Source organism: Acromyrmex echinatior, chromosome 13 (assembly GCF_024713525.1).
Source record: "Acromyrmex echinatior isolate Ae372 chromosome 13, ASM2471352v2, whole genome shotgun sequence".
NCBI lineage: Eukaryota > Metazoa > Arthropoda > Insecta > Hymenoptera > Formicidae > Acromyrmex > Acromyrmex echinatior.
Genome location: NC_141864.1, coordinates 9607294 through 9635185, shown reverse-complemented (window position 1 = coordinate 9635185; position 27892 = coordinate 9607294). Strand labels below are relative to the sequence as shown.

Genomic DNA, 27892 nt, shown 5'->3' with positions numbered 1-27892 from the left:
TTGTCATCGCGGCCGATCGCAGCGCAGTGGAGTGGATTGTGAACTGTGGAGTTTGGTGGAGCTCTCGGCGAGACGAGCTGCTCCAACCTGCTCGTGATTCGTGTTAATTTGTATAAATTCGCAAAATTTATTGAAATTGATTCCAAAGAAACCGACAGGTATTATCAGCATGGACAAACCGCCGTACAAACTCAGTAGTGTGCTACTTGGTCACAGCGCGGATGTGAGAGCGGTGGCGACTTTCCTCGACGGCACCGTCGTTTCAGTCTCCCGAGACAAGACAGCGCGTGTATGGAAACCAACCGGGTTGGTAATGCATGTAGATTCTCCCACGGGAACACGCATAAGTGATCCAAATTCGTCAGCCTCTTCTTGTGTAGTTTTCAATCCCTTTTAGCCCTTGAGAGAGAGAGAGAGAGAGAGAGAGAGAGAGAGAGAGAGAGAGAGAAACACGTTTCTCTGTGTATGTAAAGTTAACCCTCCTTGATCCAATTTTTTTCACTGCTTTCCTAACCTAACCAAGTCAATGATATACCTGATTATGTTTTTCAAAGGGTTTTTGGACTTTAAAAAATCTGAAAAAATTTCTGTTTATTCTTTCAACATTCATAAGATTTTACAATAATACGATCCACGTTTTTACTTTTTTATATGTGTCTAAATTTGAAGCACAACAATTTAAAACTAAAAAGTTATCTTGAAAGTCTTTGAAAGCCATGAAGGATTAAGCATGCTCGCATATGGATAGGATTTTCAATTGGATATTGATATATTGCAAGTCATTTTTTGCTTTGGATTAACCTTCTGGAGCTGATAGGTCTATTGGACTCTCATTCAATTATGTCCTCCAAAACAGTTGTCTGTCCATTTAGCACAGATCTTCAAAGAATGTTCCAAAAATGTCCAGATGACCTATGGCCTCAAGATGTTTCCAGAATAAAATTTGCTATATAGATCTGTTGGATCCATTCAATTATAATCTTTATATTGGGTCATCTAAAAAGTATCCGCAGTTGACCATCAACACCATCTAGTGACAAAAAACCACGGATACTTTTTAGATGACCCAATATTACATCAATGACTTTTAATATTAAATAGGTCATACAGACTCAATATCAGTAGCTATATTAGAAAGCTGATGTCAACTTTGAAGAACTAATAAAACTCTATGCTCAAGATGTCTTATTGAAACCTAGAATTTTTGCAGGAAGAACAACGAGTACGAGCAGATCGCGACGTTAACAGGCCACTCTAACTTTGTCAATTCAGTGTGTGTTATAAATCCATCGGAGAGAGATCCCAAAGGTTATATCATCACCGGCAGCAATGACAACACCATATGTGTCTATGTAGCGAATGAAACTGTACCTGCGCATACACTAACAGCGCATCAAAATAATGTATGTAATTTAAAGACTGGAAAAAAGGAAGGTACATTCCTTTCGAGTTCTTGGGATCTCACTGCTAAATTATGGGATGTGAAAGACTTGAGTAAACCACAGGTGAACCTCGTGGGTCACACTGCCGCAGTATGGTGTGTAGCAGATTTATCGAGCGGTAGTATAATAAGTGGATCAGCCGACAAATTAATAATAGTATGGTCAAGAGACGGTTCGGTGCAACACAAATTGGCAGGTCATACTGACTGTGTCCGCGACATAATTGACATTAAAGAGGATGAATTCCTATCTTGTGCGAACGATGCCACTATAAGACACTGGAATGCTAAACTTGGGACTTGTTTAGGCACTTATTGTGGCCACGAGAATTATATCTATAGTATAGTAGCCATCCCGAATGGTACATATGTCTATTCATCTGGAGAAGACAGAACTATTAGGATATGGTACAATGCTGAACTGAAACAAACCATTGTTCTACCTACACAATCGATATGGTGCATTGATTTGTTCTCGAACGGCGACATAGTCGCTGGAAGTTCCGATGGAGCCATTAGGATATTCTCATCTGACCCCGAACGATATGCAAATAGAGAGACTTTGGAAACATTTGAGAAAGAAGTAGCGAACACAACTCTAAATGCACAGCAGATAATCGGAGACATCAACATAAAGGAGTAAGTATACTTCGTTTTGGATAAAATAATTTGTCATGTATATATTGTATTGCTATTTTAATTTGTAATCAATTATAATTAGTTTTTATTGTGTACCAGTTTGCCAGATTCAAGGGTTCTTCTACAGCCTGGTCAAAGAGATGGCCAAACGAAGATTGTAAACGAAGGGGATGGAGTTAGAGCGTACAGTTGGTCGCAAAGCGAGCAACGATGGATAAAAATTGGTGATGTGATGGGTGCGTCCGGCGGTACGGCGGCTACCTCTGGAAAACAACTTTACAATGGCATAGAATACGATTACGTCTTTTCAGTCGACATACAAGACGGTGTGCCTCCTTTAAAACTTCCATACAATAAAGGCCAAGATCCCTGGCATGTCGCGCAGAAGTTCCTTCATGACAATAATCTCAGTCAATTATTCTTAGATCAGGTATACATTTTGAAAAGTAAATATAATCTTTTACATTTTATTTATTGTTTGTATTAAAAAATAATTTGAAAATCGCAAATCTGAAAAAAAATTATGTATTTCAGGTTGCAAACTTTATAGTAAAGAATTCTGAACCATCTCCAATTTTAAATACTGGGTCGCAATATGTAGATCCTTTTACAGGTGGAAGTCGATATGTTCCTGGATCAGGTACATCGTCTAATGCATCGTCTTGTGCACCCGATGTTAGTGCACAATCATCGGCATTTAATTCTTCCAATACATCTGCGTCTCCCTCTTATATACCTCACTCGAAGTATTTAAAGTTAGAACAAGCAAATTTATCTGCTATTCTCGGTAATTAAGATTTATTTAAAATTAGATGTAATGGAAAAATGCAACATAATTTTTACTCTTTATCAGTTATAAACATTTATAAAATTAATTACAGAAAAATTATATGAGTTGAATAATAAACAAGAAAATATATTTAAAATATCAGAAGAGAAGCTGAATGCGATAGAAAAATTTATGAATAATCAAGTGTCTGAAGAAATCACAGCCAGCACTATCAGCGCACTAAAGAGTTCTCTAGATTGGCCCAACCATGCAGTGTTCCCAGCTCTCGATATAGCGAGGCTCGCTGTACTTCACAAAGAAGTAAACGATCAACTGTGTACCGAAGAATTGTTATCGATCATACGAAGGCATATCAAATCCGACGCAGCTTTGTCGAATCAAATGCTTACTTTTCGTCTGATAGCTAATATGTTCCAGCATGAAAAGGGAGAGAAACTCTGTTTAGATCATAAGGATGAAATACTCACGTCTCTACTGGATCTACAATCTCTTGGAAATAAAAATAATCAGGTATGTCACATCAATTATTAAAATAATAATTAAAATCAAAAGAAAGCTTAATGTAAATTTAAATCGCACAAATATTTATAATTTCTAATTATTATTAAAAAAATATTTATAAAATAATCATAAGTACAATTCTCAATTTTATATTAATTATTTTAATATAAAATGATATTTTTTTATATGAAAAACCGGAAACGGTATAAGATTTGCAGATAGACGAGCTTACAGATTGTGATGTTACATTACAGGTTGCAATATCAACTTATATATTGAATTTGATCGTAGCGCTTAATAAATATAACGATGCACCTGGTAGAACGAGAGCTCTAAATGTATTATTTACTATATTGCCTCGTTTAAATGAACCCGAAGCAATGTTCAGAGCTCTGGTTGGACTAGGAACATTATTAGCCGCTACTCCAGATCCCAGTAATCGTAATGAACTAATTAGCGCTGTGCGACAATCTGAAACTGCTTTAAATGTTCTTAGAACTCTATCAGAAAGCACAACTGACCTGAATATGTCAAACAAAGTGGTAAATTGTTCTAAACAGATTATCGATTTGATTATCTAATGTATAATAAGCAGTGGGACATGCTGCTTATAAAATTATGAAAATAATCTCGATAATAATTAATCAAACAAGAAAAGAGATTGAAAATATTACAGTTATATATAATTAATTATGACAATGGTGAATATAAAACATTTTTTGATGCACTAATAATTTCGGTAAATGCGATTAAAAACTTAAGATAAAATAAGTTTGCACGTGTATCTATGTTTTGCAGCTCGGTTGCTCAATTGTAAAAATAAATACATTTTTATACAATTTATATTCATCATTTAAATGTACTATATATGTCCTTCCATATTACAAAACATTTAAAAAAATATAAATTTATATAATTAACGGATTACAACAGTTACATTATATCTTACATTTACAAAAAGTACAAAAATGTTAGATTTTGTGCAAAAACAATAAACAGTATCTTTAAATATATTTTCAGTGCATCTCCGGCAATTTACTAGTTGAACTCATGCAATTATATAAAATTTTAATATCTTAACAATTTATTTATTTATGCTCAATTATTCATTACAACTGACCAAGATAAAGTTATTCGACATACATATTGACTGTTCGGGACTAAGATAAAATGATATGTATTTAGGGCTTTTACGTATTTTTTAATTTCATTTTGTCGTAAAGCATATATACATAAATATTCCTTATTAAACGAACATGTTTTCAAGAGATACATAATACATATTTTATAATATACATCGATAATACAAAATTCGAAGGGATAGATTCTCCAGATTTTATTATCGATTTTACACCAGAAGTACGTAAATGAATTAAAGTGTCTGCAATATAGGGAAAAAATTAAAAACGACTGTTACATGTTCAGATAATAGAAACTGAATTATTACTATTGCCATGGCAGATATAATATCCCAACGTATAAATGTATACAACGCATATATAGGTATAGTTTATGCAAATGTGAACAAGAAATAGTTTTTAGATACATAAGTTATTATATAAAAGGATTTATAGTATTTATTACAAATTTTTTAAGTATTTAATAAAAAATATTGTAATATAATATATATATAAACACTATAAATCCTTGTATAATAAATACATATAAATGTAAAAATTACTTTTCGTTCACTTTAATTTGAACAAGGCTACATTTTTGTTTTATATCATTAAACAAATTTGAAATAAGAGACGAAGTTATCTGCATGGAATGTAAATGACCTGCTTAAATGACAATGGATTACTTATAATTAAGTAAAATACATTGCGTTTCTAATGAAAATTAGTTAAAATATATATACAACGATGAATATAAAATAATAATTTATATAATATACACATATAATATTTGATTAAATTTCTCGGGCACACGCACCCAGTAAACATACAACAGACAACAGTGTAATAGTAGAATATTGTTATTACATTAACGTCAAATATATATATTTCCTTAGTTATATATCAATTTACTCCCATAATAGCCACGAGCTATTAATTACCGTAACTCTTGCAGTTAATTATTACACCAAAAATAACATTCATTTGTATACACTCATATTAACTTCAATTATGCTCAATGAACGATACATATAGTAGTAGATGAAAGGTAGTTACAGTGTCAGGCCATTTTGGCTCGGGAATGTGAATGCATTTCTTTTTTTTTTTTTTTTTTACAAAAATAACTTTCAATATATATCTGAGATCTGTAAGATAATAGAAACAGTGCTGATTCAATTCGGAATCCAATTTAGCGCACGAGTTATTACTAGCAATGTATAGCTAGATGCGTTTTCATACGAATGCACAGGCCCAACATCCTCATGTAGAAAAGTATCTATGTAAAAAATTTGAAGGGCTAATATTGCTCTAATGCCAGCAAAAATGTAACGTGCAGGAACCATTATCTTTCAGATTTTTGTATGTAATAGTGACGACGGAGTCTGCTTGACAATCAAACCAATTTCCGATATTTGAAAGCGTTACTTTAATAATACATTTATTTTAGATTTAAAAAATAAAAAAACCATTATTAAAATAGAATTAACAAAAACTGTAATTTCAACATTATATATAGATAAGTTAAGAAATAAACTAACAAAAATGAAAAAATGAAAAAAGATCCACCAAGAATTACAGCGCTTTTACATTAAAAGCTTTATCTCATCAAGAGCTATAATACAATGAAACAAAGATATATTAACAAGCACTTTTACAAAAAAATAAGATCTTAAAAAAGTCCAATCTATAACTTTTATGACAAATGTTTTTAGTGCTGGCAAAATAGCGCATTAATTAAATTCTCTTTTAAATTTTCATAATGTCTTAAGAACTTTGCACTACAAATAAAGAAAGAATAAAATTTGAAAGTAACGCCTTCATATATCATTTTCGAGTGACTTGGACGCAAATTCTTCCAACTCCGTTAAAACCGGTGACGAACCTGGTTTTCTCATGAGCAGGAGAGATTAGGAATGCCCTACAGAAATGCACTGATTCCTAAGATGTGTCCTCCCTTAAACTTAAGTTACTGGCATATGTACCTGAGGCGATGTGCATATACCTTTCGCGCGTCTCGAAGGTCAGAATGCATTGAGGCGATTATCCGACGTAAGTTACTTAGTGTGTTGAAAAACTACATCGAAAATTACTCATTACAAATTTCGAGTTTTATTTTTTACATAAACTACCACAGTTGAGTAGAAGCTCGGTGGCGGATTTAAGAATCAGATTGACTGGAACTTTGGCCTTTTCTTGGGCCTCCAGATTTCGGAAAAACCAGTTTCCGAAAGAAAATATCTGTGCTTTCTTTGTAGCTTACGCGAATGTCACGAGTAAACCGTCGGTCTTATTCGAAATCCATTTCGTGCCCGCGTGAAACTTCAAATAATGTCTCTGTGTATACAAGATCCCCCTTAATTGTACCATAGAACTTAGTATACTAAGCAGTGATATTTACTTTTAATTGCCTGGTGGGAACTTCGTCGTTTAGAGATTACTTCGCGCATGAAATATCGCTTGCAATAAAATAAACACAGCCTCAATAATTGAAGGATTTGGGGAAAGAAGTATTAAAATATATATATATATGAATATATACATATATATGTATACGTATATACGTTCTAGAATTCTCTTGAGGTACGGCGGTATGCGTTACTTTATACCTCGCGAGTATACAGTGCTTGAATCCAATATATCTCGCATACCGTTTACAATTATATATGCTAAAAGTTTCTCAAAACTTGGAAGCATAACATCAGAATGTAGAATTACAATTGCGCGACTGTTGCGCGATGAGAAATTACGGAATCTCATTTACAAAATACTTTCAATATCCTTTGCTGCTACAACAATTCAGAAAAAACATTATGAACATTGCTTTTTTTTTTGCAGAAAGGTATCAATCGTTTACTCTTTCCCTAAGTCACAACACGACTGCATCGTACTAGCGTGATTTGATAACGTGACGTGTCCAACCTTCGTAACTGAAAATTTCAAGATAAACAGACATCGTCTGCAGAAATATATCAAAGTGCATTATTACTGAACACGTATACTGAAAAGCTAATCATCTAACAAAGAGATAATTTCTTTTTAATTGGAGATACATGTTTTTCCTTCTTTTTAATCCTCTCATTCCTCAATTATTTCTGAATTTAGACAAGTTTATTTTCTTGTATATAACGTCGAATATTGCATGAATAGTACGATACTAAAGACACTACTTGCATGAGTGTCTTTAGAAATTATAATCTTTTTAAAATTTAATTTTAAAATTCAAATAATCAAAATCAGAGTTTCAAATGCTTTATGTATCTTTAATAAACATAGCCACAATAGTTACGCTAGGAATGAGAGGCTCGAAAGGCAAAAATCGAGAAATCACGAGATATCGGCGCGATAACTAACTTCGGATGCCTCTAACAGCTACGTCTCAGCGCTCGCCGAACGCGACTAATATCCCATTTCATCTGGAGATACCGCGAAGGGCGGACTTTAATGCGTCTCACATATCAAAAATGATAAAGCGCGTTATCATAACGTTCGATCAGGATTTCCCTGATAATACGTGACGGAGACCTAAAATTTGTATTGGGTACCCCCAAGTTCGTTTCATTCGGCCGGTGTACTTGCCGCCCATCTGTCAAACTCGATTCCTGAGTCGGGACTGAGTCCCAGATCAATGGGACTCAGGAAACTGGGCGCTGGACAATTGCAGGGCCCATTGGGTCGGCATGCCCCGATGCACCTTTGGTCATTATTCTTGTTTTCTCCCCCTCGGTCCCTCAATTCTTGCTCGAAGCTGTGTAACTGTTCCATAAAGTGAAAATTCGGTGCAACATTGGACTTTCTACTACGTACTAGGTTGAAAGCATCATTCAGACTGAGGCTGCACTTGTGCATAAGATAAGCCACGGTGATCGTGACAGACCGAGAAACTCCGGCCAAACAATGTACCAGCACTCCCTTATCTGAATTCCGAGCCTCCTCTGAAAAATACGTAATAAATAGCGATTTTAATCTTACAATTTTACAATCATCATCTTACTTATTATTACGCCGATATTTAATATTTATATGTATATTTATATTTCAAGAATTTTTTTAATTACACGAAATTATGAAATATGCAAGACATAAAATTATTTTACAATGAAACTTCAAAATATGAAAATCGAATTTTACAATTAATTGATATTAGAAAAATTGAAAAATATACTTTAATCTTAATATCGTTAAACATTAAGATATAATATCATTGGTTAAGAGTTTTATTATCTAATAATAAGATAAATAAGAGATTATACAACACACTAAAGATTATACAAATAGAAGATATTAATTAGTGTTTTTTTACAATTTCGTTATTATTCTTCGATATATTCAATGTTCATTAATTAGAAAAGTGTGATAAAAATACTACAGAAAACAGTGCATATCATGACCAATTCGTTTAAATGGAATTAACAAAGGGAAGTCGGATCATCGACACTGCAATATGTCGGGATAGTCAAAAATGCCAGACCGGCTCAATAGCAATGTCAAATCTCGTCATTCAGACGTAAATATAGCTCTCGGCTAACCGGACATCCGTTGTTTAATTGTCTAGCGCGGCTTACCCGCCACGTGGGAAAGTTTCTATTTAGGCGAACCTATTTATAAGAATGCCCCTTTCAGAAGCTGCGCGGGGACCTTCTTAAACAGGAAATCCTGTTTAAGAAGCAGTCCGAACAAGATTTTGACGCGAAAAAAGTTCCGATGCAATAAATAAATCTCACCTACTTCTCATGTATGTATGTCAAAATAATACGAAATGTAAATTATAAATTAAATACTTTATATTAAGAAAATCTGTCAACATATAGTACACAAAATATTTTATTTAAATTGTAGATATTATGTATCACTGATATAGGTAATTAGTATAATTTTTACAGTATAAGGCAGATGTGTGAATGACGAAACGTTCATTGAAAATAAAGTAAGAGTATGAGATATTAATCAATAACTGATAATTTTTTGATTGTAACGAAAATGCTTCGTTTTTTGTGTACGTTTCATACAATGAGTTTTTGAAAAAAATACACTATTTATTAAATTACAAACATGTTTACAAAGAGCAATTTTTAAAGCAGTATAAATCAAAGTTTTTAAATCCTAAAATTAACTACAATAAAAAAATACTTTTATCTCTTGCTTGAATTTAGTTTTCAATAACAATATGCTTCGTCACTCACCTATAAACTGAATCGCCTGTGGGAAGAAACTAGCCAAGTTCTGACTCCAGTGATCGCTTATCGGTATCTGCATGTACTTTATTGAACCGCCGCTTTCAAACACATTTGGCAAATCCGGTGTCACATTGAGTATGTACTGTATCCTGTGCCGCGCTAAAGCCTCGCGATCTTCACTATTGGCCGCGTTACCGAGATACAAATGAGGTAATATTTCCACCGGAAAGTCTTTATCTTCTTCCGGACCTGGAATGCAGAAAAACGAGTTTCTTATTATTATTATTATTATTACATCACATTTTCTACTATTATTTTCTCTATTATTACATTACAACATTATATTATTTATGTATGTACATTGTTGTTCATTAATATAAATTGCTGTTGCATGTTTCTTTTTAAACGTACAGTGAAAATATACACTTGGAATATCTGCTCACCAATTGAATCACATGTGCTGTCACTGTCAGAATCTGAGTAAGACCTGGTTGGTGGAGTGGATATCCGAAGGGATCTAAGGCCCATTAATTCACCATCGTTATTGTCCTGACCTGGATCACATTCATTAGTGGCTTGACTACCTTCGCACCACTCTGGATATTTATCTTTAAATGCTTCAAAACCACCTATAAAGATACAAGTATAATGTGATAATATAACTAAGAGTAAATTAAGAGTAAATTAAAATCTATTTAATTAAATCTATTAATTAAATAATTAAAAAATGAAATTTTATTCTATATGATTAGAAAAAGTATCAATATTTTTAAATTAAAAATAAATTTTGCCAAAATTTGCAATAAACTCATCATTAATTAATTGTAAGTTAAAAACTAAAAAAATTTTGCACATACAATAACACTCAGGGAAAATTAATAATCACACAAACATATTCATATCCTTTAATATATGCATTTTCTTAAAATATTTGTTAGGTTCTAAAACAAAGCTTGAAATAAGTAAGCAATATTCTATTTTGCATTCAATGTATGTATTAATACATTTGCAATCAGTAAATTTCTCATGTCAAACAAAACATTGAATGAGTGAACAGTTTTATCTAAAGCCAGATAAAAGCTGGCTATAGAATTAAGTGTCTGGTTCTACTGGAATGCCTCCCACATAAATCAATATTTCATTCACAACCAGTCTCTATGCTTTGACTGTTACATCTGAAAGCCTTTCTGTACTACAATTACTGATGTTGCTTGTGCACATATATGTGACAATAAAATGATATGAATGCAGAATTATAATTAGCAACTATTGTATGATGTTTAATAATTAAATTTAGAAATGTTTGTTAAAATAATATATTAGTTACATAAAAGTTTCTAAAATATTGTCACAAATAATAATTTATATCATACTTTTTATTATATCATACTTTTTGCAAGTTTTCAATTCACATTTACGCACAATACATCACTTAGAAAAAAGATGGAAGTATTCTAGTTTTGAATATAAAATTAATGCTTAATGCATTAAAAATACATTAAGCAGACTTTGTGATCTTAATGGAAATGGAATTATAATGGATTAGTATATGAAATAAAGATTGTTTCTAATTTGAAATATAAAAACTTGATGCATCATGTGTTAGAATATCATATGTTTGTGTATAAAAACTTGATGCATCATGTGTTAGAATATCATATGTTTAAAATATCAAACTTTGTGTGATCTTAATGAAAATGGAATTACAGTGGCTTAGAGAGAATATGGGATAAAGATTGATCTCTCACCGATTAAAGAGGCAACGTTTCCTCCACTGCTTTTAAGTCTCCGGGTCAAAACTTGTAATGTTTCACCCTGATGACCTCCAGAATCTGTAGTGTCACCGATTAGTACAAATGTCCCTCTTCTGTTTTCATCTCCACACAGAAACATCTCCACTCTGTTTCTCAGATCTAAGCACCGTATTGTGGACAAGAGGTCCACTTTACCAGCAGCCAATCTTCGCAACATGATACTGGGTATAGTCAGAGGTACCGAACCTCTTATATGAGCATCAGAGAAGTCCGAGTGTGCTCTACAGTCCAGAATAAGAAGTTTGTTGGAACCATCCTGTGATCTCAACTCCCCGAACAACCATTCTGGACCCAAAAGATCCTCTTCCATTGCACTATCAGGCATCTTGAGTCTTTACACTTGTATTCTAGCACACTCTTATAATTTGTTGTATTTATATGTCTTCTAAACAAACGGCGCTGATTTGTCCTGCAAAACAGCTTCCGTACATAAATATTTCCTTCAGCTGATCAGTCACTGAGCTTTCGCTACAAAGATATTCTTGAGCTTCTGCAGCGTCGAAGTGCCGTCATTATTGGACACGGCACCTTCGGCAAACAACAGAGTAAACAACAGAATTGTCAAAAGTTGTTGTTAATTAAGACGATAATTACAATGATTCTTGCTTGGTCGTCACTGGTCGTCACTTAAAGAAACTTGCACGTACTGGCTAGCATGAATACCGTCGACTCCTGGGTTGCCCGTCGGAGCCCAGCGAGTCGTCAGCCCTGTCGCGCGTTCTCCACAATGAAAGCGAATGAACGAAGCGTGTGTCCGTAGTGAATGCGTGCACGCGCGTTCCTACGAGCGTCTCTCCTGCGACTAATAATTACTGGATATGGATATATACGAAATGGCACTTGGAGTTGAGTGACGGAGCACACGTTCCCCGGATGCGTCATCCGGGAGAACGATCGCGCGACGTTCACCCGTCGACGGCGCGATCCGACGGGTTCTCACGCGTTGCCATCATTTCCTGCGATACTACGCCGCGCTGCGTATGTTACTCCGTCTTCACCTCTTGCTTCCCCACCGCTGTTGCCGCCACCACCACTACCATCACCACCACCACCACCACCGCAGCCGCCACTGTAACCGCCGCCGTCGTCTTCGTCGTCTTCGTCGTCTTCGTCGTCGCTGCCACCGCCAGCTTGTCTCGGTTATCGATCTCCTCGTGAATCAAGACGACGCGTCCAATTAACGGCACGGCTGTGGAATGTTTACGCTCGCCGTGCGGGAGATGCATGTCCGACCGTACACGACCGACGCGCTCACTCTATCTCGCGCTCACCGACCCTCCGTGAGCTCGCCCCCATCGTCCTCTCGGCGCGCGCGAGCACCGATCGTTCCATCCTTGTCGCGCACTTCACTCCCACCGTCGTGCCTCGTCTCGCCGCGCTCATTCGCCCCCACCTTCAGACCGTAGGTTCGCCGCCGCGCACACGCTGGACCGCGTACGCGACAACTCTACCGCGTTTCCGTATCCGTCCGATCGGATCGGATCGGCACGATCTTCTCGGTGTCGACGTTCCTCCACTCGTTCCTCTCTTTTTTTTTCACTCCTTCACTCCTTACGAAAATTCCAGATAAGAAATTCCTCAATTCCGTCGACGAATTCCCTCGGCCAAGAAGACACGGAGCTTCTCGACAACTCAAAGTTGTCACGAAATTCTCTTCTCGCTTTCCTCTCCCCGTATTCTGCCCTCGTCCTTCGCTCTCGTTCTGGAATTTTCTTCTGATTTTCACAATTCTACCTTGGTCTTATCGCGCTCACTCGCTGCAGGCCACACCTTACCGCGACCGTTCGTTCGTCGAAGAATGGAGCAACGGGCGCTCGGTACGTCGCGCGCAGGGGCGAGACGCGGCCTCCGTGCAACGCGATTCGCCGGCGGTCACGTGAGCCCGCGCGGCCGGCCAATCGCCGCGCGGACTGACGTCAGTTCATTGACAAAAGATGTTTCCATTAACTAGGCGTGGGTAGAGGTAGAGGTTGGGTCGGGGGTCGGTGCTGACTGAGCCGTCGTTGAAGCGGCGGAGTGGCTTCGGTGGTGGAATGGGCCACCGCACGTTATACGCGCGCGCTCTCTCACGCGTGCGTAGGCGCGCGTAAGAGGGGGAGGGAGAGAGAGAGAGAAAAGATCCGACATACACGCACACTGCCGTGCACGTGCTGTGCTGTTCGCCAACAGGGCCGAACACAGACGGTTCCGTACCACCCCCACATTTGTTAGGCTACTTCCCTCTCTATCTCCTGTCTCTCTCACGATCGAATCAATATCGCCACTTTCCTCCTGTTATCTATTTACCGCGTATATATGTATATATACGTACATATGGCTATGTAATGAACTCTTCCGTCACACTCGTTGCCGAACATATCCGTTGCTTCTCGCGATTGCAACATTCAATTGTGATATATTCGAAGCATGACGTTACTTGAGAGATTCACCGTGAGACAGGGATAGAAATTTGTAAACAGTATAATTCTTATCGTGGTACCTGTCTTCAATTGATAAGTCTACGTATTATGTTATGATGTAATGATATATCGATATATTCGTCGTAATATGCCCAAGTCTGGGCAGTGTACGTAATACTAGGCTCACTAACGATTTCCCAGATGTACGACAAAACAATGACCTCTCCGTCTCGCGGAATCCGAGCTTCGTGGAAACATTAATACACTTATAATAGTCTGTGCAATATCGAATATAAAGGATATTAAAAAGAAGTCAGGATTACATTGCAATAATTATCGTAGCTATTATAAAACGAATTAATATACATTAATATGGATAGAAGAATGAAAGTATGTAGGAAAAAAAGAGAAAAGTTTTTGTTTAGATTAGAAATGAATTTTTCAAATGGAAATAATTCCATTGTGCTTTTCTTCCTTGAAAACTGAAATAAACAATGATGTTAATTTATGTATTATTTACATGCATAAGAAAAAGTAAAGAATGGAATATTAAAATATATAAAATGAATCATAAGTACGTTTTTTAAATTTCGAACGTTAGATTGTTATCGAAACAATATACATAGATAAACTTGAAATAATTATGATGATATCAGATTAGATTCTCTATTTTGTGTATGGAAAGTAGAAGACTTTTTAAACATCTCTTGAAACAAAAAATACTTGAAACTTTTAAATACAGTCGTTATTTGATACTATTGCATTTATATTCATTATTTCGATAACAGAATATTTTCAATCTAAGAAATGCTTGTTTTTCTTCTTAGAAATGCTTATTTTTCTTTTTTATCAAGAATATATAATTTTAGAATGGATTTATGACTTATTCTATAGCTATGTAAAAGATTTAAAAGTAATAAGGTACAAAAAAAATTATTAATATTAATAGTATTTACAATATTGATTAATCCTAGAAAGCTTGAAACATAAACAACCTATTAATCTAGGTTGCAACGTACTGAATTATTAATTAAAATGTATTACAAGTACAATGTTATCTATTGATTCACCAGAATAACATAAATTATCAATGAGGCAAAAAAATAACTAGATTTAATTTCAAGTTTTATTCTCCATATACAAAAAGTTTAGGAATATTGAATATTGATTTAAAGTAAACAGTAAAACTATTCATTTTTTGAAATTATATCAGAATAAGAATATGAATGTTTATAATCGATTCAAAAATATATATAATAGTCTTTTAATCTATAGGCAATTTTAGATAAGCTTAGACAAATTCTTGAAGCATAATTATACAATAGCAAGGCGTTGAAAATTAGACGTTAAAGATTTCTAGAATTTCCTAGAGATAAATAGATAGATCCAATTAAATGTCCAATAAAGGAAAAATCAATTTGAATTTAATAAGATTTTGCCAAACCCGCCCACGTTGTCGTGGGCACTCCATATACAGTTACATACGCGACATCAAGTTGCGGTTGTAAAGAGTTTGAAGCGAAAGACGCGCACAGGAGGATGGCAAAACGTGCCATCGAGTAATACGGCCTTGGCCCTTGCCGTTTACATTACACGAAGCCCGTCCTCGGCCTCGCCCCGTTCATCGCGCTCGGCTCGGCTCAGCTCGGCTTAACTCGGCTCGCTGGTTTGTTCTCTTTCACCCTGGCAGGAGGGGACGACAGCCTATCAGACGACTGTGCCAGGCGTAGGTCGGCATTCCATTCATTTGGGCGGCTGTCGTTGAAGATTTTCGCGTTCGATCACACGGCCGCCGCGCTGCCACCACAGCTTTATCGCGCGCTTTAAGCGCGCGCGCGCGCGCGCGCTCTATCTCGAGAGGGTGAAGGACGGGTTGAGGGTAGGAAATGGGACAGAGAGAGGGTTAATGCAGAACACGATGTGGTAAAGAGGGAGAGGGAAAGGGCTGCAGGCGTCTGTGACCTTCCGCGGGTATCTGGACGCGTGCCGACGAATTGGATTCGATCCGCGTGGGTGCTATGGGTAAGGTAAGCACCCGACCATCCTTCCACGCGCGCGCGCCTCTCTCGCTCGCCCTACGCTCAATAATGCTCCGATGGTTCTGAAGGCTTTAACATTAAAGCAGAAGAAGGAAGCTGCTTGCGTCGGCCGCCTGTAGAGAAAGCTTGAATCCGTCGATTTGCTTGATATCGATTTCCGGCCTGATCGGCTCGCCGAGGCTGACTCATCGAGCCTTTGCGTGGAGAGAATTACAGGCGATGGGATAGAAGTATGAATTATGTACAATTTTTATTTCTTTTAAAGGAAAAGAAAGAGTATAAAAATATGCACTGTAACAGTAATCTATATGTGTATAGATTATTTCTGTCATTATCAATTCGCGGTTAAACGTAACGAATCTAATCAGAATGCCCTGCGATATGTGGCTAATCAGTTTGAAGATAACTTGAGGATTTTCAGATAAAAATCCTGGTTTTTCTAGATTGATTAATTTTTCTTAAGTTACGCAATATTATATGTTTTGTTTTGTATTATTTGTTTTGTTTCGAGTTAGGATTCTGTATGACATATAAATTAAAACGTAAACAAATTTAGAACAATATTATTGCTTCAAATACATTAAATAAATGTTCAACACATATACGATAATTTCTCTGCTTTATTCTGTTTTATAATAGTAGACATTAAATCCAAGTTTCTTATTAGTAACTTGCCTTTATTGCATCTTTAAGGAAGTTGTGTTTATACTCTCAAACATACAACTTTTCTTTTTATTAACGTGATATGAAACATTATCTTATAAAATTATTAATTTATTAACGCTTTTCATTAAATTATTAATCTGATTTTCAATGTCCGCTGTTGCTTTTAAAGCTTCATCAAAAATCACTTTTTTCTTAATTCTTTTAAAACTTTATCTCATTTCTTTGATTTTTCAATATTATTCTTTCTCGATTTTCTTTTCCTTTTGTTATTGTTTCTTTGTATCAGATACGTGCATTGAACAAAATGAATCATAGACTTCGTATAATCTCAAAGTAACTTGTTTATAAACTTACTTTTTTATTTGTAATAATCCATTATAAACAGCATGAAGAATGAAATAAAATTCCAAGTCAGTCTTAAAATTTCAGGGATTTTCAAAGATACATTAAATTCCAGGATAATTCAGGGATTCACGGATATTCGAGGATCTGAATTAAAACGCCCTGCTAATTTACAAAATGAGGTGTCGAGAGAAAAGAGAGTTAAAGATATAATGATTGGATACTCATTTTCCTATCTTTAATACACATAATGAAAACTTTGCAATTTTTTAAAAAGTACATTAACGGAAAGAGCGATCTTGCTAAAGTATCTAAAAACTTATATTTCTTCTGTACACGAAAAGAATCGTTTTGCTGAAGTATCTAAAACTTTAGCCAAATACAAATCTGAAAATACTTTTGTTTTGTTTGGACCATCAAAATAATTATGTAAGACACTCAAATTGGTTGGGAGAATGTTAAAATTTTTTGCAGCACATTCTAAGCAACGCTTAAGGATTCTACATAATTAATTTGACAGTCCAAAATTATTTTAATATCTGTATCTAGCTATTTTTTAAATAAATTTTTAGATACTTCAGATCTGTACAATTATTTGTGTACAGAAGAGAGAGAAAAATATGACATGCATTTATTTCACTTTTCAATTTTAGTCTCGCAGAATTATTTTCCTGAAATTCTATATGACGTACAACGAACGCCCTTCAAAATTTCCCTATCAGGCACTACACAAACGAATTCATATCTAGACATAAATCTAGCTATTTTTTAAATAAATTTTTAGATACTTCAGATCTGTACAATTATTTGTGTACAGAAGAGAGAGAAAATATGACATGCATTTACTTCACTTTTCAATTTTAGTCTCGCAGAATTATTTTCCTGAAATTCTATATGACGTACAACGAACGCCCTTCAAAATTTCCCTATCAGGCACTACACAAACGAATTCATATCTAGACATAAATCTAGGTGGAAATGTCAAATATCAGGAAACGTGAATGTTATACAAACTGTATCTACGTATACAAACTGCTTGTGCATCTAATAATGCTCTCTCGTAATAACGTTCCAAGCGTTTTGATGCATCACAATGAAACGCGTGGGAACAACATAAGAATCCTAGATGGAAATAACAGTGCAACATGGCTAATTGTGAGACACGTAGACGATTATTGTTCTTCGTTCGCTGCTCTATCTCCCTCATATTTCCTACGTCAGCTATTGTGAAATTTGCAATTAAAAATTAACGGAAGAGATCGGACGTGGGCGAATCACCTCTATTGGTACGCGGCGAAAGGTCTTGCACGTTGAATTAGTAACGAATCTCATAGGAGAGTAGTAATGCAAAATTCATGACAGATCGCTCGAATGCCTCTAAAGATGATTCCGGAAAATTATGTTATTTGATTATGTAATGTTATTTATATATTCCATATTATGGATATGTAACTATTTTGTTCAGTACATTCTAAGAATGCAGAGGAGTCTAGTGGGACGACAAAATCCAGCTTTGTGACGAATTGTTTTTGCATTAATATTTCCCATTAAAATGACCGAACTTGGAATTTTATTAACTATTGCACGTCACAGGAAACACCTACACGCATTATCCCTGCAATATAAATTAAAAAAGTAGTGCTTCAACGATAGTATTTTTAGCGTATTTTCACGCATTGATTTTTTTTGTAATCGAGCATAAAGGAATATTGCAGAGAAGGGTTATTCAAAAAGACATTAGATAATAGAATAAAAACTAACATTATAAAAAGTGTACGATAAAAAATTCAGCTTACTTTATCCCTGTAGATCAATGTAAAAATATTTAATACATAATTATAATAGCTACACTGAGAAAAAATTATTTATTTATTTAAATTTAGATGTCTTTATGTCTTTCGTTAAAGAATGTATTTAAGTCAAATGTAAAGTTCTTCATCAAAAAAAAAAAACAAAGATGAACTAAATTAATTTAGTCGAATGAACAATTTTTTTTCCAGTGTGGATAATCCATATTGTCGCATAGAGATATTTTTTATCATGAAGAATTCGAGACTAGACAGAAAACGAGACATTTCTTTTAATAATTATGACCTCGTACGCTTGTGACATAATTAATACACAATTGTAATATCTAGATAACTCGATATTCTCGTACGGAGATATTTTCTATCATAGAAAATTTAGAGTTTGACAAGATACATTCCTCTTGATAATTATGACCTCATGACATAACATACAGTGATATTCTATATATATCTTCACGAAGATATTTTTATTATAGGAAATTCGGGACTTGACAAAAAGCGAGATATTTCTCTTGATAACTACGCCCTTGTATATCCGTAACGTATGATTGCTGTAGTGATACGGCATATCATACCTTAATCATGACCTTTCTGAAAATAAAGTATTCCCATTCGCTATCATCTGCTATCCGATGTCAAACTTGGGAATACCATTCTATTGGTGTGCTGATGCAAATCCTGGTGTCTCACGTGGGCGTAGCAAGCGCAACGCTATATGTAGGGATTGCGCGTATTGCGCAATTGCGACAGTTAAACCGAAGCGTTTTGTACAAATAGCGATTTCTGCGAAACTCTTAATCCGAGTGCGTTTGTAAAAATGTCATTTTTGCAATTTCAAGAAGAACAGTCGCCAACGATTGAAATTGCTGCTCGAAAAGTAATATACGCGAACGACAGCTAGAATTGTTCTCTTTGTGATGTCAGTTCCGTTTTAAATGACATTTCGCAGCTACTAATAGGTCAGTAGATATTTATAAGTTTGGTTTTTTACAGCGAAGGGCATGTTATATCTAAAAATGGCGCTTTATTGAGTTGTTATTAGTTTAGGAAGCGAGCGAGTAATTATTATAATTGACGCAACCAGCTCAAGGATTCCCGTTTTCATTTTTAATAAGAAAAAATGTATTAAAAACTTCTCGATTTTCCTAAAAATAAACTAAGATTGAAAAATCTTTTAACTACGCACGCGTATTCTTTCCAAAGTGATTTCTACAATAAGTGATAAGTAGAATCCAACCGAAACTTTTACCGAAACTGAAAACCAACACTCATTACATGTCAGTTTCAACTGAAACCATATAGCTCTCCTTCATAAATATTAATTTTAATATGTGTAATTATTGTTTCAATAATGAAATCATGATGTTATGAAAAAGAAATACTTACATTCTTTGGCCAAAATTGACACACAATCGAAATTTTTTCGATTTCGATTTTTGATTTTCGTGAAATTTAATTACTGTTTCAATAAATTATGATATTTATGAAGAAAAAGTATATGGGCATATTTATCCATATGGCCTTTATAAGATTCCTATTTTTTATTTTTGGTTTTAGTTCAGTTTCGGCAAAAGTTTTAATCGGACTCTAATGGCAAGATATCAAAACAAACATCAGTTATCAATCGCAATATGAATGTTGACATTAAATCGAAATAAATAGATCCATGATGTAATAAGACAGGTATTCACGTGGAAGCGCAATAGGAGAGTATATCTAAATGAATGCATCCACGTGAATACGTCCAATCAAATTTGGACCAAAGCCCAAATTTGATTGGGTGTATTCAGCAAATTCGACAGTTGAGCGAGTGCTCAGTGCTATTGGTATATTCCTCTTGATCTAAAGGTCTGATTGGATGATTTAGAAAAATACATAACAGCAAGCATTTACTCAACTGAGTCACACTGAATATGCGCAGTGGCTATTATGCACAATGTTACATCTGTTTTCTTACATCATGTGTAGGTCTATTGACTTTAAAATGAAGTCACGCGTAAATTGTTTACGATGCTGCAATCGGACGTTCGTGTTGAATCTAACTGATCCTCATTCATTTTCACGAAAGTTGCTACTTTCTCTCATTACCATTATAAAACAGCAAAGGCAGACGGTAGAAAAAAAATTAAACCTAATTAAATGGTAACGCTTTAAAAAACATATTATGTAAGATAAACAAATTTTTATAAAGACGGATAAATTAAGTGCAATCGTAATAAAACGTTCTAATTGATTAAAATAATTGTTTAATAATTTTAATATTATTATTAAATACTTATTAAATATTCTCTCAATAATTAGATTGCAATAAAAAATTACTTTGAATCAGAGTCTTTCTTGTACATTTTTGAATATTGATGCCGCAAGCCAAATTTCTCCAGCACTTTAGAGACTTTCGAAATAATTAACATGTAAAAAAGACTTTTATAAACTGGTATAATTAACTTCCATAAATTTAGAGAATTATTGATATTATCAGCATTTGTAGCTTAAATTTAAGAAATGAAGATTAAATAGTTCCTCGTTAGAATTAACGTCGACTTTTATATTCAAATGATTAGATCTAATCCAAAGCCCAAAATTAAAATTTTCTATTTAAGTAACTATATAAAAAGGAAATAAAGAATCAGAAAGAAAAGTAATGAATTGTAAATTATTACTCTGTAATATTCTCCGAGGTATAATTTATTAGTGGTCTAAAATTATCGAGCCATTTCTGTCATCCAGGTTTATTTAAGTACTTTGTGATAAATCTTATAGATTATTTATTTAAACAAATTAGAATATTACCAAAATATCGTTACACGTCTCTCTGATGAGGTAAAATATATAATAGGTAGCAAAGATTTATTAATAGAACGTAAAGTGCAGCCCACGCTGTAGCTTTACGTCATGATAAAAAAGTCACACGTCAATTCCGGGCTGAATCGCGAGATGAACGTATACGTAAACGAAAGGAAAGTCGCGCGCGTTTACGTTGCAGGCGCTGATTACGACATGTACGATAATGCGTACGGCGGATTGACGTAAGCGATATCTGTCCACTGATGACCTTAACAGGTGTGTGCGTACGTAACAGACATGGCCATTATTCGCGATGCAGTTGGAAGTCGGAAGTCCCGGATCACTAGGTGTTACCCAATCACGACTGTACGAATAGCTTCGTACATTTTTGCATATTTTTCTCCAATAGTCCTACGCTCTCAGAGTATTACGGAAAATACTACGTGGGCAGCCACACGCACGCGGTATACTAGTAATATACAAAATATAAAATATAAAAATATCATGCACGAGATGCGAGAGAATATGAGATATGAGATATAATATCGCCGAGACACGCGCGATAAGATAATCACCACAGGAAGTAACCAATTACAAAGTACACGTGACTAAAAGATAATACAGATGCGTGGTCGTGTTGCATAATACAGTAGTAGTAAAAGCTGTACACTTCTTTATTCACGTATTTCGCATGTTCGCGGTTCGATGCTCGCGAACGTTTTTCACATTTATGGACTTATAATTCATTTATCCACGGAGGGATTAACAAAAGTGATGAAACAACAGATGTTTCTGACACTTTCATTTTTAATTATCTTAATAATTAGCTATAGTAGTTTTGTTTTAAATTAGAATTTCTTTTAAAAGAAATATGAAACATAAAGAGATTTTTATGTCTTCCTCATATTTTTATACTCCTTTTTTGTAATTAATGATTCTGTATAAGCTTCTGTATTTTTGCTTTGTTATTTGCAAATTTCTGCGATGTTTGCATATTTTAATTTTTGCAGAACGTAATTCCCACGATTACTGGAGATTTTGTTGCATTATATTATTTATGTTATGTTCGCAAATATTGATGTAAATTTTACATCATTTTAAATGTTGCATCTCGTTTAATTGGGATTTTCAGTAAAACAATGATAAAAACATGATCTCGATGATAACTTTTTTCCCTTACATATTTGATATGTCTGTTCGCATAAACTGTATTTGGCGCAGAAGACTGTCTAATTTTGACTTTTATTTATTTGACACGCGACTCCGGGTTTCGTATTAATAAATTCAGCGATCGTGCAATATTCAATCTTCTAACAACAATTATTCAATTTCTATTGACTCACTTATTTACGTAGTTCAAATTAAATTAATTACGTTACAAAATTAATTTCTTCGTCGCCAAAGACGCCCGACGCCCAGACAACGTTAATAAGATTAGCCGAGGAGTTGTTATCGTGACCAGCCGTGTCGACGTTATTTATCGTAGTAAATAGATAACGCATAAAGATATACATATACATACACATAGGCAAGGTCGATGGAAGCTATAACTGGTTTTCATAATTTATTACGATTCCTTTGTATCCCCCGCGCTCGGACCGTCGTTTTCCATTCATCCCAAGGAAACGTAATGTAACGAGAAATTATTGGCCTACGACACGCGCGCGAGCTAGCTTAGGTGAGATAGTAGTATTTCTACTCGTGAGTCCATTCAGACATTTCCGTCGACCCAATCTACCGTTACATTCTATGAATCGGAAACGTCGACGATAAGGCACGTTTATGTGGTTTTCTTTTATTGACTCGTGTCTCGTGGGAGCCTCGCGCGCCTCATTGAATTATCGATCCGACACACTGCGAGCGGACGAACGCGACGAAAACGACATTGACATACCCTCGTAGAAATACGTACCGTGACAACGTGACGGTATCCGCGAGGATTCGCTTTACGGGCGATTTGCCCGATCCTTCACGTCCGTCCGGATCTTCCGCGTCACGCGCGGAAACGTACGTACGTATTTTTAAACGATGATCTCAGTGCGCCAACCAACGCCGCAACTGTCGTTAGTTTAATCGCGCGATAACTGACCCGCCACAACATGCTACCGTAACGAAGAACAGTCGGCTGCAGATAACTCGCTACGCCGCTGAGGTCGTTCAAGTACGGAACGGAAATCGAATAATTGAAACGTATCATGAAACCAGATAGAGGGACAGGGGGAGATCAATCCGCAAGATTGATTTAACGAAAGCTCGCCGAGAAAATTAATCTCGAAGTTGTAGAAATTAAATTTATATCGACCTCACAGGAACTAATAGCTTAAGAAAATTACTCTAAAAATTATGAAAATTGATTTAACTTCTTCAAATTCTTCGATAAAACGATTTAATGACTTATACTGTGTTGAATTCTATTATTGGACAATTTAAATGTTGTAAACTATGATAGAACATTCTCAATTTTTTCTTCATCTTTTTGAAATATATATATTACCGTCATTGAACGTAATAAGAATTGTCTATTGTAGTATTGTATGATATGTAAATTGTTTAAAAATCTACGGCTATTTAAATGTAGCTTCTTTTACTCCAATACTTGGATTCAACTCCAATACTTGGATATAAAAATGTAGACATTTCATTTTTTTATAATCTGTCGCAGTTATTTCTAACAATTTTGCAGAACATTTTCGTGGTAAATTATTACTTTCAATTGTCACTTTTGATTCCATTGGATATAAATATGTAAATTATTTTTTGCCTGAAAAAAAGAACAAGCGTAAATAATTAATAGCGACATGTCGAAATTCAGTGTAGTTTTTAGCGGCATGTTTTTAACATGAGGTCTGTATTTGGAGCTCCAGACGAATTGTTCGAGGAAGCGAAACATCCGCAGGAAACGTTTCAATTGCTTCTGCCTGAGTCAAAACTGTTCTGAAGTTTCAACGTTTCCACGAGCCCGAAATTGCGAGTGTGCATATAATTTTGTTAATTTAGTCTAACGATATAAAAAAAAAAATACGTGGAATAATTTCTTTCTCGCATTAAAATCTATTAAAAATGGTAACAAATTAAAAGAAAAGAAACAAAGGCACATTCCTAGAATTCACGTTACTCCTGCTATTTTTAAATAATTAAATTTCCTAATTGAATGATATATTTCACAACGCCAATAAAAGTAATTTTGTTAAATTTTTTTCATCTGAAAATATTATTTTATCGCAGCAGATTTCATTAGCTGCGTAAATCATTTGAGATACAATTATGGTTTTTGAGTCTCGCAACAAATCGCTTTGTTATAAAAACGAGCGCAAAGTTGAATCTATTTCATTGCAGTTTTTTATGACCTAAAATTATATGCCTTGGTTAGAAATTAAATCTTTTTTTCCATAACGTGAACAAAGCCTGGAAAAAGACGGAGCGCGTCGATGGCGATTCGCGATATCTATTTTTGCTCATGAGTTGCCGTAGTGGAAAACAAGGTCGTTAACCCGGGCTACGAGTACCGGTGGATCGATATAATCCGTGCAAGAAAATGAATTCATCATGCACGAGGGAAGCCTTCGTAGTTTCCTTTTTGACGGAGTGCTTAGGATTATTTTATCGATTTCTTTTTTCATCTCCATTGATTTCAATTATAGACATACTTTTTCTTCACCTGCGATATACAAACATGTAATTTTAAGATAATTCGAATAATTTCGTCGAACATTATATGGACATATTCTGAGTTGTGATTAAAATAATTTAGTGTCGTTTGTGATTTTCGAACAAAATAAATAGAAAATAATTGAATTATTTTTCTATTTTCCATTTACAATTTATCAAATATTAAATGTATATAATTATATAATAATATCTTAAATAGAGACTGTGAATTAAATTTATTTAGGAAAAGCTGCAGGGAAAATATGAAATATATTAATTATACAATTCGACTTTTCAACATTCACCTTCTTTCTCATAAGAATTACCTTTTCAAATTAAATGTCATTACACATGCATATTTCATAATTTCTTAATTTTTTAAATCTTTTATTAATCTCATACACATCAATCTTTTACTTTAACGCATGACTTCGAAGTGTCAAATATTTTCATGAGAAACCTCATTTCCCATTTTAGAAACAGAGATTGAATTCACGAAAATTCGTCACAGTCGCCAGTGCATCGGTGAGAGAAAAATGATTATCGTGCTCGCAGCAGTGCGTTTTCGCAGCCAGATGCGACGTCGAACGCACATGCACACGCACACGTACACGTACACGCACACGCGCCGGAAGCGACCCTAAACATCCACACAAGCGCGTGCACGTGCGTGAGTGCATTCGCGTTGAGCGCTGCGTGCGAGGGTGTGCGTACGTGTGCGTAACACCACTACGAAAGGCGGCCCCAGGTTGACAGGAAATGGTTCGAGATAAGATAATGAGGCCCCCCTCGCCTCCCCACCGCATCCGGCAGCTTTCTTTGCAGCGCCGGCTCTCGTACATGTTATAAAAGGCTTCTTTATGCGCCACTTAGAGGGACAGGTACGATTCATAGCATTAAACGCGTAGGACTTTCGACGCAGACTGCGACCTTGTATGAAGGAAACATAATTAGAGAGATAAAAAAGAGAATCAAATCGATGATTTTGAAAAAATATCTTCAGCTTGTTTAAAGAAAACAATTTAGGGAATAATTGATTAGTTATTTTACGTATAGTATTTTTTTTCTCTAGAAAATCAACAGTTTTTTTTACATCTTCTCAATTTTATTATTACTATTATTATATTTATAAAATCGAGCTTTATTTTTTTAGAATCGCATCTTCACGGTTTAAATAAAATTTTATTCCCCACCAAAATAGAGAAACAACAAGATCGTTACGTGTAAAAATTTATCGTACTCTACTACCTGTATTTTTGTACACAAGATTTACGTCACAATGAGAGAGAGATTAATTCAAAAATTGCTGCCAATGCTGCTTTGCATTGAACGTTTCGCATTAAAGATGCTATTATTTTCCATGACGACAGATAATAACCGCCGTTTGTTGAGATTCGTTAGCGTTGCCGTGACTAACCGCATCCTGTTGTCGGTGATAATGAGAAAGGGATGGATATATAATCGCGCGAGATTCTCTGTCGGATTCCATCATTCGTTCTACAAACAGGTATGTCAACGACGATCATCTTGCGGTCATCGATCATTGCTCCGACTCACGCTGGCGGAAATCCTGATTTAATCATCGCTTTATGTAAAGTGTATTATACGTGCGATTAGCCACTGCTGAAACTTCTGAATCACATTTTTCGCTCTGACGTAAATATATCCTTTTATTCCCGATAATATTGCGCGAAACGGCTCGCTTGATACGGTTACGCTTGTGGTGGAATAAATATAGGATATTAAATTGCATACGATATTTACACAAAGGGGTAAAAGAGAGACGGTATTGTGTTTACGATAATACGTCGGATGATCGAATTGCCGCAGTAGATTGTAGTACGTTCACAAAATAACCAATTGTATTTATGCGAGAGTACTACGTTTCTGGAAATATATAAAATAAACATTGTTCATTGATGCTTGAAAAGATATTGCGTAATATCTCATAAAAGATACATTTTAAATATCAATTTTATATTTCTTTATGTTGCATTCTGAATAATCATATTTTTATTGTTATTCCTACAAATGTATAACGTTTTATTTGAAACATAATTTCATTTCTTTTTAAAAAAAAATACAAATTTCTAGAATCCAGAGATACACGCTTTTTTCTTTCGATTTAGTAAGTAAATATATCATTTTCCAGGAAATGACAAATGTATATGTATATCAGATAATATGCAATTGATAATAGCAACGTCCAAATATAGACGCACAATTACGGTAATAACCATAATTGATGCTCTCTGTTTACAATATCCCGAGCAAAGACCCCCACAATCTCGGTAATCTGAAAAATTCAGCCTTAATTGAAATAATGTCAATCATCGGGGCAATCAAGCCGCTTGTCCATTCAAATGATAAAACATTCAAATCCGTGGGTGAGTCCGGATGCTTTTTTTTTCCTCGTTTTTTTCTTTTTTTTTTGTTTTTGTCTTCTCCTACGCTCCGACGATGTTCGTAGGATTCTGCCTGAATATGGACGCCCGCCTATTTCTCTCTCAATGACTCTCGAAACTGGTGCGCCCACATTCCTAAAGCACACACGTCCCACGACGTAAACTCTCCCGCTCGTGTTTACCATCTATAGCCGTAAAACTGCCCATCAGTGTTTTGCTCTGGTTCCCTTACATTCCGCTCTTCTTACATTCTTACGATCTTCCGTCGATCGAAAAAAGAGAAAGAATTCGAAAGAACTTAGACTTATCGAAGTAGCTCATTGA

The 27892-nt window shown here is 35.0% G+C and overlaps 2 protein-coding genes and 1 long non-coding RNA gene across 3 annotated transcripts; 2 read left to right on the top strand and 1 right to left on the bottom strand.

Annotated features, from left to right (window-relative positions):
* Window positions 1–11: 11 nt before the first annotated feature.
* Plap (phospholipase A2 activator protein) lies at window positions 12–4384 on the top strand. The gene is made up of 6 exons (XM_011059906.2): window positions 12–306; window positions 1211–2080; window positions 2180–2510; window positions 2615–2867; window positions 2962–3380; window positions 3626–4384. The coding sequence occupies exons 1-6, from the start codon at window positions 170–172 to the stop codon at window positions 3950–3952; spliced, it is 2337 nt and encodes a 778-aa protein (XP_011058208.1). The 5' UTR covers window positions 12–169; the 3' UTR covers window positions 3953–4384.
* Window positions 4385–4551: 167 nt separating this feature from the next.
* Mkp3 (Mitogen-activated protein kinase phosphatase 3) lies at window positions 4552–13328 on the bottom strand. The gene is made up of 4 exons (XM_011059907.2): window positions 11412–13328; window positions 10107–10292; window positions 9670–9912; window positions 4552–8421 (listed from the first exon to the last, which is right to left on the bottom strand). Exons 1-4 carry the CDS (start codon window positions 11800–11802, stop codon window positions 8045–8047), a joined length of 1197 nt encoding a protein of 398 aa, XP_011058209.1. The 5' UTR covers window positions 11803–13328; the 3' UTR covers window positions 4552–8044.
* Window positions 13329–13342: 14 nt separating this feature from the next.
* On the top strand, window positions 13343–20861 carry LOC147907620 (uncharacterized). Its single transcript, XR_015547142.1, has 2 exons — window positions 13343–16145; window positions 19208–20861. It is a non-coding gene; the product is annotated as an uncharacterized LOC147907620 (long non-coding RNA).
* Window positions 20862–27892: the final 7031 nt, after the last annotated feature.